At 48.7% G+C, this 12,553-nt stretch overlaps 2 protein-coding genes across 2 annotated transcripts; one reads left to right on the top strand and one right to left on the bottom strand.

Moving 5' to 3' along the window:
• Positions 1-921: 921 nt before the first annotated feature.
• Positions 922-9,644, bottom strand: LOC137604914 (actin-related protein 3-like). The gene is made up of 12 exons (XM_068329157.1): positions 9,446-9,644; positions 6,164-6,219; positions 5,953-6,077; positions 5,727-5,837; positions 5,386-5,481; positions 5,192-5,299; positions 4,961-5,104; positions 2,845-3,018; positions 2,667-2,759; positions 2,385-2,510; positions 2,009-2,092; positions 922-1,636 (listed from the first exon to the last, which is right to left on the bottom strand). The coding sequence occupies exons 1-12, from the start codon at positions 9,487-9,489 to the stop codon at positions 1,541-1,543; spliced, it is 1,257 nt and encodes a 418-aa protein (XP_068185258.1). The 5' UTR covers positions 9,490-9,644; the 3' UTR covers positions 922-1,540.
• A 138-nt stretch (positions 9,645-9,782) lies between these two features.
• Positions 9,783-12,342, top strand: LOC137604915 (uncharacterized). Its single transcript, XM_068329158.1, has 2 exons — positions 9,783-10,477; positions 10,975-12,342. Exons 1-2 carry the CDS (start codon positions 10,300-10,302, stop codon positions 11,646-11,648), a joined length of 852 nt encoding a protein of 283 aa, XP_068185259.1. The 5' UTR covers positions 9,783-10,299; the 3' UTR covers positions 11,649-12,342.
• The last annotated feature ends 211 nt before the right edge of the window (positions 12,343-12,553 follow it).

Raw genomic sequence — 12,553 nt, 5'->3', positions numbered from 1 at the left:
TGTGTGGTTGCCATGGCACCCGCATCAGCATCCTCTCTGCGAGGGGAGATGAAAGGACGCGGGACGAGGAGAGAATGCGACCCCCCCGGACTCCTATCCAGCCCCCCCCATCTCGTCTCCTTGACGCTTCCTCTTGAAACATCTCATCCAGTCGAGAGCAACTTACCCCCCCCACGACCCCCGAGACCCCCACCACGATAAAAACAAACTTAAAAACCTTGATCTACTGGTGACATCTGCTGGACAGATTCAAAACTACACATACAAACAGAAACAGGACAGGTGAGCTCACCTGTGAGGACGATTACCTCATCTCCTGATGGCCAGAAATATGTGGACGCCTGACCGTCACCCTGGCGTGTTCTTGATGTTTCTCTTTACATCCAGAACTTTCCTCCAGAACCCACAAGCAGCTTCTCCTCTCCCGCTGCAGTCGTTCACCTCTGTCCTCCTCCTTCCGTCGGTATTTTTACCGACTGTTCTCGCCGCCCACGTCTCTCAGGACTTCACTTCCTGTACTCACGGCAAGGACGAGCTTCACAAACGGAGGTCAGGTGTTCCTGCTCAGATTAGACAGAACCGTTTCCTGAACCAGACCGGATTTAGATCCTGTTGGGCTCCTGATTCAAGTTTTTTAAATGTAAACACTCTACAAAACCAAATCCACAACATAAGTCTGTTTATTTAACCTGTTTCCATAGCAACCAGATAAACCTCTTCAATAAACAGATTGTCTTACCGTGAAACACGAAGGAATCACACCCGAGTCTCTCACCTCGATTGGTCAGACCACACCTCCTCCTAGCAAGGGGTGTGGTTTGAGGCCTGCAAGCTCCTCCTCCTCTTCAGCAATAGAGACTCGGGGTTGTCATGTCAGACGTCCTCCAGGAAGTACAAACAAATTGACAGGACTCCAGGAAGTAGAAACAAATCTGGGCCTTTATTGGAATGTTTCAGGCATTAAATACACAAACATCTTTTCATCGTGTGGATTTTAATCATAAAAAAACGTAACATAACAGCCTAACAACACCGTCTGACAGCTGCTCTAGCCCCGCCCTCTTTGTGACATCACATCATCTCATTTTTCTGCATCGGCGGCGGATCCTGACAGGAAGAATTAAAGGGCCGACAGCGATGGGAGTAACTAGGAGTAGCTAGCTTTAGCTGGCAGTAATTAGCAGTAGCTGGCAGCTAAAGCAGCGCCTGCGTCTCAAAGCATCGTGGGTTAAACAGTCTCGCTCGTCCCCTGATTTACCGAGTTTTACATATAAAAACGTCTTTATGAAATATAAACAAGCTCTTCGTAGACGACACAGGAAATAAAAGCAGGATGAGTTCTACCGTCGTGTTGTCAGGAAACCAGAACCGCCACCACCTCCACACCTTCCTAACATGTTTTATTTTTTTTGCTTTCACACCGTTTCGCTCCAGAAAAGAAAAAAAACACACAAAACATTCACAAGAAATTCTCCAACCGCTCCATTGGCTCTGCCTCCTCGGCTCCGCCCCTTCCACTGTCAGACTCAGGAGGTCAAAGTTAAGACATGACTCCGAAGACGGGGTTGTGGCGACAGATGCTCGGCCCGATCTCCTCGTAATCCTTCTTGGTGTGGCAGACCTGGTAGAACTCCGGCTGCAACAGGAAGCAGTTAGCATCTGTTAGCATTTAGCTAACTGGCAGCGCTCTGTTTTCTAATTTCATGTTTCTTTACTAACAACTCATGCTGTGTCTTTAATCGAGATTTTAAATCAAGTCATTTAACTCGTGTTGTTGCAGGCGGGGCTTTACGTAGCTCCACCCCTCTGTCCAGACATTTTGGTTGATTGACATGTACGCCCACCACTGTTTCTATTGATGTGACGGATTTGAAAAGTGTCCCATAAATAAAGATTATATTTATTCATATTGATTACTGTCACAAAGACGAACTAGCAGAACTGTCTGAACTCCCTTCAACACATAACGACCACAAAAATGGTCACATGATGATGATGTCATACTTACCGTTGATGCTAACATCGATCCACCGAACCACACGGCGTATCTCTGCATGTGATGAGTGATGACCTGGACATCGATTGGTTTGGGCTGGGGATGGGATGAGACAGGACAGAGGTTCATTTCATCAGGTTGAAGCTAATGGCAGCCATGTTGAACCTACGTCGACCAATCACAACTGCACATTAAGGACCAATACGAGCCCTGATTGGATGTTGAGTCTCAGCATTTAGAAAGCTATGAAATAGTTTTGAAATAACATGTCAAGAGGGAAACGTTGTGGCGCTGCTACTCGTTGGCGGCGGCTAACTGGTACGTTAGCGACAGGAACACGACAGGGGTCGTGTGATTGGTCGACTGAGTGTCAGCTCTGTGCTCTCACCTTCAGCTTTCCTCCACTCAGCTCCTCACTCATCTTCAGCCGGGCGTCGACCGTCCTTTTCAGGTCCCTCTGCAGACGGCGGCCGAAATCCCTGAACATGGTGGATCCCCCCGACAGCACGATGTTCTGGGGGGGGGACGGCGAAAGAACAGGCCGATGGGGTTATAGGAGACACGCCCACAACTCAAATGTTTTGTTTGAATCAGGATTGGTCCGCCGCGCCTCAGAGGGAGAAGGAAGAGCTCCGCCCCTCCACTGCGGGGGAGTGGCATGTGACATCACCTTGTAAAGAGGACGTCTGACATCGATTGGACAGTTCTGGATGACCTCATCCACCACCTCAGAGATGGGCTGGGTGAAGTCGGGGTTGGAGAACTGGAACAGGAAGTGGACGAAAAGTGTGTTACACGAGTGGCGCTAACCGGTGCTAACCAGCTAGCCGGCGCCCCTGCGGACCCACCTCTGGGTGGAAGAAGATCTCGGGGCCCAGGAAGCGCTCGTAGCCCACGTCGATGGTGAACTCCTTCTTGCTGATGGCGTTGATGCCGGTGTACTGCTTGATCCACTTGGAACCGTCCGTGTCGTACTTGTTGAACTCTTTGACCAGGTCGGGACACACGTAGCTGAAGCGCTCCTGAGCAAGGGAAGGGAACGTTAGCACACGCTAGCATTAGCATTACCAGTAAAACACAATAATTGCACAGTTGGAGCTAATAGCTAGTATTCAGCCTCCTGGCGGGAAACCGGTTTCCTGTCTAACCGTCATTTTTGTTTTTCTTCACAGCTAAACGGTGAAAGACGTTCCTTTCTCTGGTGTGTTTTTCTCCTTCCTGTACGTTCGTATCACCTGAACATCCTCGTTTGTTTGCGCCGCCGCGTCTCGGTGCGGTGGTGATAATAAGGAGCTGTTCTTTCCATTTAAAAACCTCCATAGTTGAAAGTTTAATTGCTTTACTAATGGTGAATACAAATGAGCGGCGCTGCATGCGTGTCATTAGTGCGCCGAGCCGAGATGCCGTCCAGAATTAACATTTCCAGACATGATTCGCAACGTCTCCTCAATGCTAATGCTAATGATTTGAATTCACACGCTTCCTTGTTTGCCCGTGTCGGGGTAATGAAGACCGGTCCTTGACATGGAGAGCAGAGTCTGGGATAACAAGCTATTTCATAAACATGAGGGGACATGAGGGGGGTGGCTGGGGGGGTCGAGGTGAATAATCAGAGTGATGACCGACAGCAGCAGCAACTGGGGGTGAAGACGAACAAACAGGAAACTGTCTGACAGCAGAAACACCAAAAATACATCCACTCCATTGGTGGTGTTTGTCCCACAGACGGCGCGCCTCAGTCTGGGGGGGTTTCTGGAACTCAACGGGGGTGGGGGGGAGAGGGAGGGGGTTTAAAGGAGTCAGCTGTTAGCGGTGGACCGCTGGCGCCCCCCACTGGGACATCCATGAAAACAAGGAAGAGACTGAAGCTTGCGAGTGTGACCTCCATCTGATCACCATCCTCCTCCTCCACACAAACACCCTCAGACCTGACCTTTGACCTCTATGAAAGTGAACTAGTTCAGAAACCAGGCTCCTTAGCAGCGGTCCTAAAACTACAAACACGTCTCTGAACATGAAGAAGTCACATTGTAAAACTAAGCTAACTAATTTGAACTAACTAGCCCACAAGGTTTTAAACAAATTAGGCTCTAAACAAACTTGCTTTGGAACTAACTAGGTTTTAAACTGACTTAAGTTTATAACTAACTAGTTTCTGAAGTAACGGCAGTGGGGCGGCAGTGGTAGAGCAATCGTTTTGAAGACAGGATCGCCCAGCCATCGAGGGTTCGAGTCTCGCTCCCACCAGGACATCCATCTGGGAGGTCTCGGCTCATCTCCCAGCCACTGCCGGGGCGCCCTTTGAGCAAGGTGCTGTCCCCCCTACAAGATGCTCATTGGGGCCTGATTTCTTCACGCAACTCGTCACTCTGCCTCCCCTGTACCGTTATATGTACCTCTCTGTATTTACTAATTGCATGCCTACAAGCCCCTAGTGTGCTGTGTCTGTTTCAGGTGCCTGTAACCAAGTGCTGTAATTAACACATTTATGTAATAAGTGAGAAGTGTGAAGTGTAAAGAGAATTTCCCCAAGAGGGATCAATAAACTGTGGATTATTATTAAGGATTATTATTATTAACTCATTAGATTTTCAATAAATTGGGATTGTAAACTAAATAGATTTTGCACTAAGTTTTGAACTTATTAGGTTCTGAATTATTATTTAAGATATATTGTATTTATGTTATAATTTATTATTTATGTTTATTGTTTGTTTACACTGTAATTTTGCACTTTTACACCGATCCTGCCCTATGTGCTTTCAATTGCCCCCTTGGGGACTAATAAAGTTTTTTGCATTGAATTGAATTAAAATTTTTGTCAGTTTTCACTTGAACATTTCCTGAAATCTCCACATGAGGATTTAATCTTGTCAGGAACTCATTAGCTGCTGTTACACCCTGAGGTTCTGCGCCTCCGGCCGGCACCAGCAGGTGGCGGTGGCGTCCAGTGGCAGCACCCACCTTGATGGCCTTGGCCGTCTCCATAGACTGCTCCGGGGGGACGCCCACTTCGCGGTCCCGCAGCAGCTGCTGGGTGAAGAAGGTGATGTCGCGCCCGGCGATGGGGATGTGCTTGATGCAGCTGCCGATGACGTAGCCTTCAGCCTGAGGAAGAGGAGGAGACCAAGAGTGAACTGGTAAGGTCCCCTCATTGGCTGGAGGCTCAGGGGGGCGTGACCTCTGGAAACTCACCACGGGAATGACGTGGGTGACGCCGTCACCGCTGTCGATCACCGTCCCGGTCAGCGTCCTCTCGCCCACCTGCCTGGACGTCCATGAGGCGGCCAGGGCGAGCACCGCCTGCCGCACACAGGGAAGCGTCAGATGATGCCGCGGGTCGGCGCCGCGCAGCAGACGGATACGTACAGGACGAGGGCGTGGCTCACCTGTACGGCGATGTAGAGCCCCGGGACATTGAAGGACTCGAACATGATCTCGGCGGTGTACTCGCGGTTCTCTGGCGTGTTCAGAGGAGGTTCTGTCTGCAAACGCCATAGATAAAGGTCACATGACTCAGCATCAGCGAGCTCACAAATGGGAGCGTGACAACATCCTGGTGTTGTTTTTCAAGAATAACTTCCTCTCAAGTTGAAGTGAAAAATGACAACACAGGAAGTGTTTCATAAAACCTTCTTGAGAAATGAAAACCAGTTGGTTGGAACTGGTTTCAACTCCGACAGACTGGACCCACAGGAAACCCACCCCCCCGGGTCAGGGGGTGTCTTACCAGGAGGAAGTAGTGGTCCTCAGGCTCCGCCCTCAGGTACTTGAAGATGACCTGCTCCATGAATCGCTCCATCAGGTCCCAGTCATCCACGATCCCATGACGGATCGGCCACTGTGGGGCAACGGAGCAACGGGTTAGAGGACAACGGGTCTGATGTCACATGACCCAACTAGCTGGACCAGAACAAAGGCTCACGCTCCACCAGGGGTGTCCTAGGGTCAGCTACCTTGGTGGCGTACGAGGGCTTGTCTATGGCTTCATCTCCTATGAAGAAGTCCAGGTCGTCAACCCCCTTCATCATCCGGCGCTGGGCATGGTCTCCCACCTTGGCCGACTCCTTGATGGCAATGCCTGACAGGAAACCAGAGCAGACAGAGTTCAGTTTTGTTGGTGGTAGGGGGGGGTGGAACCTGGATCCCAGTTACTCCCATACTCACAGGAGGGAACGATGAACTGAGGCTCGGTGTTCCCAGCATACCCCAGCTTGGTGTACCTGCAACAGAAAACACTTCGTTACGGATCGGCTGCAGGCTGTGGACAAAGACATCCTGCTAGAACCGCGTCAGCGCTCTCCAGTAGACGGAATCGCTGCTGGCTCTGGTTCTGATGAAGGGACTGGCTGTCCTCCGGCCGGCTGGTCTGCAGCCAACAGCAGCAGCTCAGGATATGCTAATGGAGGCCATTGAAAGAGCCATTCATGTGGGAGACTGGAGACTATTCATGTCTGTGGAGGAGAACGAGGATGACCTCTGCATAAACGGACCAACTGCAAGACAAACTGACCGACTGTAAGACAAACGGACTGACTAAGACAAACCGACGACGGCCTTCAGCAGAACGAGAAGCAACGCCTCCACTGCCGCAACGGCGTTTGTTGAGACGCCTCCAGTGTTGGACGGGGCCCCACATGTGGACCAGTTGTGGTCCTGGCGTCCACCAGTTGTGGACGCCGCTCTCACACTTCCTGTTCAAGGGCCCCACGGGGGCTGATAGAGGACACTTATGACGATGTGGTCGTAACAGGATGCATCACTGTCATAACACAGCCACCTTTGAGTTGGAAACACGAGCAGGAAGAGTCGAATCAGCATTCATAAGAGCCACAACAACCTGTCTGTTCAGGCACCGAACGGCAAGAAGTGTTAGAGAACAAACATTTTTACAGAAAGGAAGCTCCACTGTACGAGTCACGCCCGGCTGAAGCCTGAGTGAACAAACCACACACCAGAATGCAGCGACATCTGTACAGTGTTTTGTTTATTAGCACACAACACCGTTCAACCAGTAACAACACCCCATTGGATTCTGGAGTCTTTTGTTTGGGCCATGAAACATAACAGAAGCCCCGCCAGGATAAAAATACCTGCACAGCAATGAGTTTTTCTGAACGCTTCATTCCACAGAACAGTCCCAGCTTGTCCAACTCGACCTGCCTCAGCAAGCTCCGAATACACCACATAGCTGTGTGTGGACATCACCACCGTCATCACACACCAGCTGGAGCTCCACAGCCAGCTCCACCAACTGTCTCATAACCCTTTCAGATATGTTTCATCACCTTTAGTTGCTGTACGTGGTGTCAGAAGGTAACCATGAATTTGAAGGTAAACGCTGCAGAGGCTCATTAATGATTGCAGACTGGTGTTGTGTAATTTTCTGTTTGCTCAAGACAAATAAAGAACGGTTCCACCCACCTTGGAAATAACACCTGAGATATCTGTCCTCTGCCTAGTTTAGAGTTTTCTACACTGGAATGTGACTTTGGTTCTTTCCTCAGAGAAGCAGACAAGCTGGGGGGGTCGTGTTGCCACGACTCAGCCACAGACAGCTGTTCCCTCCACACAGCTGGAACCATCCCATCTCAAGCCAAACTAATGTTACGACCGTCCTGCAAACGCGTTGTTCGTTCTGGAGCAGAGAGGAAGCCATCTGTTCCATCAGAGCGAACCATCTCAGCTGCACGTTTGTCCTGCGTCCCAGTGGAGGTCTGGAGCAGCAGGCTGGTTAACAGCCTCCAGGGAGGAGCTGGAAACATTTGGGTTTCACATTAAAGAGAGGAATCAGAGACCAGAGGTCAACATTTTGACTTTTCTTTCCAGGTGTTCACATCTGGATTTGATCTGTGCAGAAAGCATTCATAGTTTGAGGTGTGACTAACACAAAAACCAGAGCGTTGTCTACTGGTGGAAAAGCATTAATGAAACTAAGAAAAGAAGGAGAATTAGGGGCAAAGCGTGAACGGTTCTGGACTGGGATGCACCTGAATTAAACCCTACAGAACAACCGGTTTTTAACTTTGTTTCCTGTTGGTTCTGCTAGCTTGGGAGTTTCAGTTTAGTGGTAATGTATTCTGTTAGCGGCCGGAGCGGCCACTTCAAGAAGGTAGTCATGTGACCGAGGCAAGCATCTCCACAAGCGTCAAGAGTGACTCAGACAGATGTGGAGGAGAGAATCCACTCATTTAAAACTAAACATCGTTCAGAACCAGATCAGAAAGAAAACAGAAATAATAGAAGTTCTGGATTTTTTCTGTTTGACCAAGTACCGACTGACCCACAAACCGGTACCGACTGACCTACAGACCGGTACCGGTCCATGACCCGGGGGTTGTGTCTACAGAAAATGCAGTTCACCTGCTAGAGGAGACAGAAGGGAATAACCCCCTGAAAACAAGCTTAAAGAGGTTAAAGTGCACACCTTAAACCCAAACCCGAGCCCACAGCATCACAAGGGAACAGTTTGATGAAATCGGCGGGTCACAGGCTCCACGCAAACGATCTGAACCCAAAAAACAAGTGCTGAAGCTGAACCAGTCGACAGGAAAGATAGGCATGTCCTCGCTGTTCCTGTCCTGCAGGTGGGGGGTTGGATGCAACGTCAGGAATGACGAGTTCAAGCCTCTACATGCAGGAAACACACACAAAATTCAGCCTGCAGAAACACACAGGCTGCAGTGGGTGAAGACGTTTACCAAAGAGCCAGAGAATGCCACAAAGAGTTAATGGTTAAAAATGAGATTATAGTCACTGGAGAACATTTTCTAAAAATAATTTAATTCTCATCTAAAGAGAAAATAAAAGAGTGATTATACAGTCTAGAAAAACACCAGATGATAATTTATGTTTCTAAAAAATCATGTAAAGTACGTTTTTAATGTGTCAATAAAGTTTTGCGAAAATGACGACAACAACCGGAGGAGAGAAGCGGGTCATGGAGAGCTCTGGTGCCGAGAAACGACCATATATGGAGTAGAAGGCTGCGGGAGGAAGTGAGACTGAGGAGGAAGCAGCGCCGCGCCGCTCAGATCCACGGAGCCCAGAGGTTCACTACTCCCACCTGAAGGCGCTCCTCCGGGGAACGTCTCCCCATCCCCCGGGTCCCGGTGTCAGTGCTAACTGACAAACATCTGGGGTTGGAAGTCATTTAAAACAGGGAGAAAACAGACTAGCTTCATGCTAGCGATGAAACTAGCTAAGCTAGCTAACTGCTATGACAACAAATGAGGGGCGCGAGCCCCGCTGCAGGTCTGGCGGGATGTGTCAACCGGAACCAGCGGCGCGTGACCACAAATCACAGCTAGCCGGCTGGCTAGCCTCTTAGCTCTCTGGCTAGCCGTCTGCACTGACACAGAGCGAGCCGCTGCTGACACTGACACCCCCACCCCCCTTCCTCCGGAGTCTCGGTGACACCCGAGCGGCGGTCCGGTTTGAACGGCTTACCCTGTGCCGCAGTCGACCACACACGCCGGTAGCCGTCCAGCCATCTCTCCCCGGGTCTGCGCGGACGTAGCAGCGGATAGACGTGAGGGATTTCAGGCTGTGTCAGCTGGAGTCGCGAGCCGTCCACAGGCGGAACCCGAGCCCGCAGTGTCGTTCCCACTTCCGCACTCCGCTCCTCCCTGCTGGCAGGGAGAGGAAAGATGGCGACGGGGGCGGAGCCGGGTGACGTCAATCATCTCGGGGGGCGGCCCCACTGGATTTCATTGGGGTTTTTTTTCATGGTTTGGATATACTGTATTTAATGTACGTATTATATTTATTTAATCCGATTTTTTTAATTAATGTCCTAAAGTTATGTTATTTAATATGCTAAATATGTATCAATTCTATTATTTTATGGAATAAATGTACACTGTTTCTCTGTCATTTTTAATTTGTGTTCTATACTTTTATTTTGTTGTGCTGTATTTCACTTTTCTAGTGTTTATACTCAATTTTGTTTCTTCTTCTTCTAGTTCTTTTTGTTGTTCGTGTGCACAAGATAAAAAATTAAAATCTGAAAACAACCTGTAATACTATAAATTCCCTATAATAGTATTGTAACACTATAAATAATAACACTATATATAAAATAATACAATAATAGATTTACAGTATAATAATACAATACTGTACTATGAAGTCAGGAGGTGCGATTCCTCTTTCCACCGGTTGGTGTCAGTATGGTTCCATGTCCTCCAGTGTTCCGTCTGGAGAGCAACTGGAGAAGAAGACGAACCTCATCCCTAACAGAACCAATCAACCGGTGTAGGGCTGATAATTGAGATGATCGATCAGCGAACTTTTCCACTACTATGACCCACTTCCGGGGCCAGATCCGGGGCCCCCACTGGGGCCCCACCATGGACAACATGCTGATAGACTTCTGGCGCAAACACGACTGTCTGTTTAACTCCTCGTCTGATTCCTACTACGATAAGGATCTGAAGGCGAGGCTGTGGAGCGAGTTCGCCTCAGCGGTCGGGAAGTCTGGTACGTTATCGATTAATTATTGATTACAGAACATGTCGTTATTGGCACATTTTAGAGGATATGGAGTTTCTTTCTTGAAAAACTGGAACCTAGAATCACAAGCGAACACTTTTCAAATACATCAAAACATGCTTGAGAAATAACTAAAGGGTTAAGAAATAATATTGATCCTACCAATATTTAATTTAATTTTAATTTAATTTTAAAAAAATAATGTCATATCACTTGTAGTTTTTGTGGGGAAGTTCCTCCTCCTCTACAGCAGGTGGTGCTCATTTTAAATCATAGTCACGTTCCTCCTGTAGTTTCTGAGGTGGAAAGGAGGTCCCGGTCCCTGCGGGACCCAGTATGGGAGGGTGGTGTGGCACCCGGAGCAGGTCAGCACCCCCCAGCAGGAGATGCTGAGGGAGAAGCTGGCGTTCCTGAAGCCTTACATCATCCGCCGGAGGGCTGACGCCCATCTGCTGAGTCCCCATCTAATTCAGAACGCCCTGCAGAGGATGTCGGGCGTTCAGGTGTTCTTCTCCTGCAGGGGGCGCCGGGTCAGGAAGGGGAGCTGGAGACGGAGGGCAGCGTGGAGCAGGAGGTGGGCAGCCCCTCCAGCAGCCCGATGAATCCTCATGTGGACCTGGAGGACGAGCCTCGCTTCTTAGATCCGCCTCCTCGCGTGTCGGGCGTCATGTCTCTGAGCTGGCCACACCCCCACGACGGGGCGGGCGACGTCCCCAGACTTGACGTGCTGCGTCATTTCGCCGAGGTGATGCTGGCTGACATGCGTGACATAAAAGACCCACTGGTGCTGATGGGGCTCCGCCGTGACATCACCGACCTGGTGTTCAGGGCGGCGCAGGAGGATGAGCAGAGGCGATGCGTTCCAGCGCTGTCGCCGCCGTCCGAGACTGGGGAACGCTCCCTTAGCTGCGCTGGGCCACGCCCAACATGCTACGCCCTCAGGTTCCTGAAGAGGAGGAGCAAAAGGACCGAGATGGTGGGGAGGAGGAGGTGGGAGGAGATGAAGAGAGTGAGGAGAACGTCCAGGAACCATACGGGCCAGCAGGGGGCAATGGAGGAAAGGAGCGACGGCAGCTCACAGGTCGCCGCTCAGGCGCCTGACATGAAGAGACAGATGCATGTGATGAATATCGAGGAGGAGACGCTCGTCACGGTCTGAACTCATCTTCATCACCTCTCCTGATGGGGAGAATCACAGTAAAACAGACTTTTCCCACGACCAACGTTTCATCTGAACAAAGGATGTAAAGCAGGTTTTTTCAATGCATCCCTGTCCTTATAGTAATGTGTGGAGTTATTTAAATGTCGTCGGAACCTGTTCTTGGTGGATCAACCAATCACAGCTCCTGTTGTCATGACTCGGTTTACTGCTGATGCTGCAGTTTAAATGATATAGGACACCTGAGAATGAATCCAGCAGGACTAAAGAGTTAAAAACTGCTGGATTAAAGTCAGGATTGAATGAGTAATCTTTAAACGATGTTCCAACAGCACCACAGATGGTTTTTATTCATGTTTGTGTTGTTGTTCTGGTTTCAAATTTAAACCAGATGCTGAGGGAACAGAATGTTCTGGAATGTTCTGGTTTTAAATATCCTCGAATTCATGTGTAGTAAAAAGCAGCTGTTTGAATGTTCATTAAACACGTTTAGTTAAATTATTCGTCCAAATAAAATAATGTCATGTGACCTCGATCAGATATTCTGTTAATGTTTTTCTAATAGGAGACTTTTATCAGCATATCATGCTCACTTTCAAAGGTCAAATCAAATAAACGTTTGGATTTACAGAAAAATTCAGCTGATATGACTCGTATGTACATGAGTATAAAACATAGAGAGAGGATTAAATTAATTTATTCGGGCTGATGCAACATTGCATTACATTACATAAAACTTTACATTCCTGTGATTCTTTATAATAAATTTAACTAAATTAGATGGAAATTTCAGTGTTATTGAAATATTTATATTCAACTCTATGTTTTTAATTATCTCTAAATAATTGAATTCTCAATAGAGAAACTAACATTTCCCTAACATGAACTTTGTACTTGCCTGAGTT

The sequence above is a fragment of the Antennarius striatus genome, chromosome 12, assembly GCF_040054535.1.
Source record: "Antennarius striatus isolate MH-2024 chromosome 12, ASM4005453v1, whole genome shotgun sequence".
Classification (NCBI taxonomy): Eukaryota; Metazoa; Chordata; class Actinopteri; order Lophiiformes; family Antennariidae; genus Antennarius; species Antennarius striatus.
This window is presented reverse-complemented; position numbering and strand designations above follow the sequence as displayed.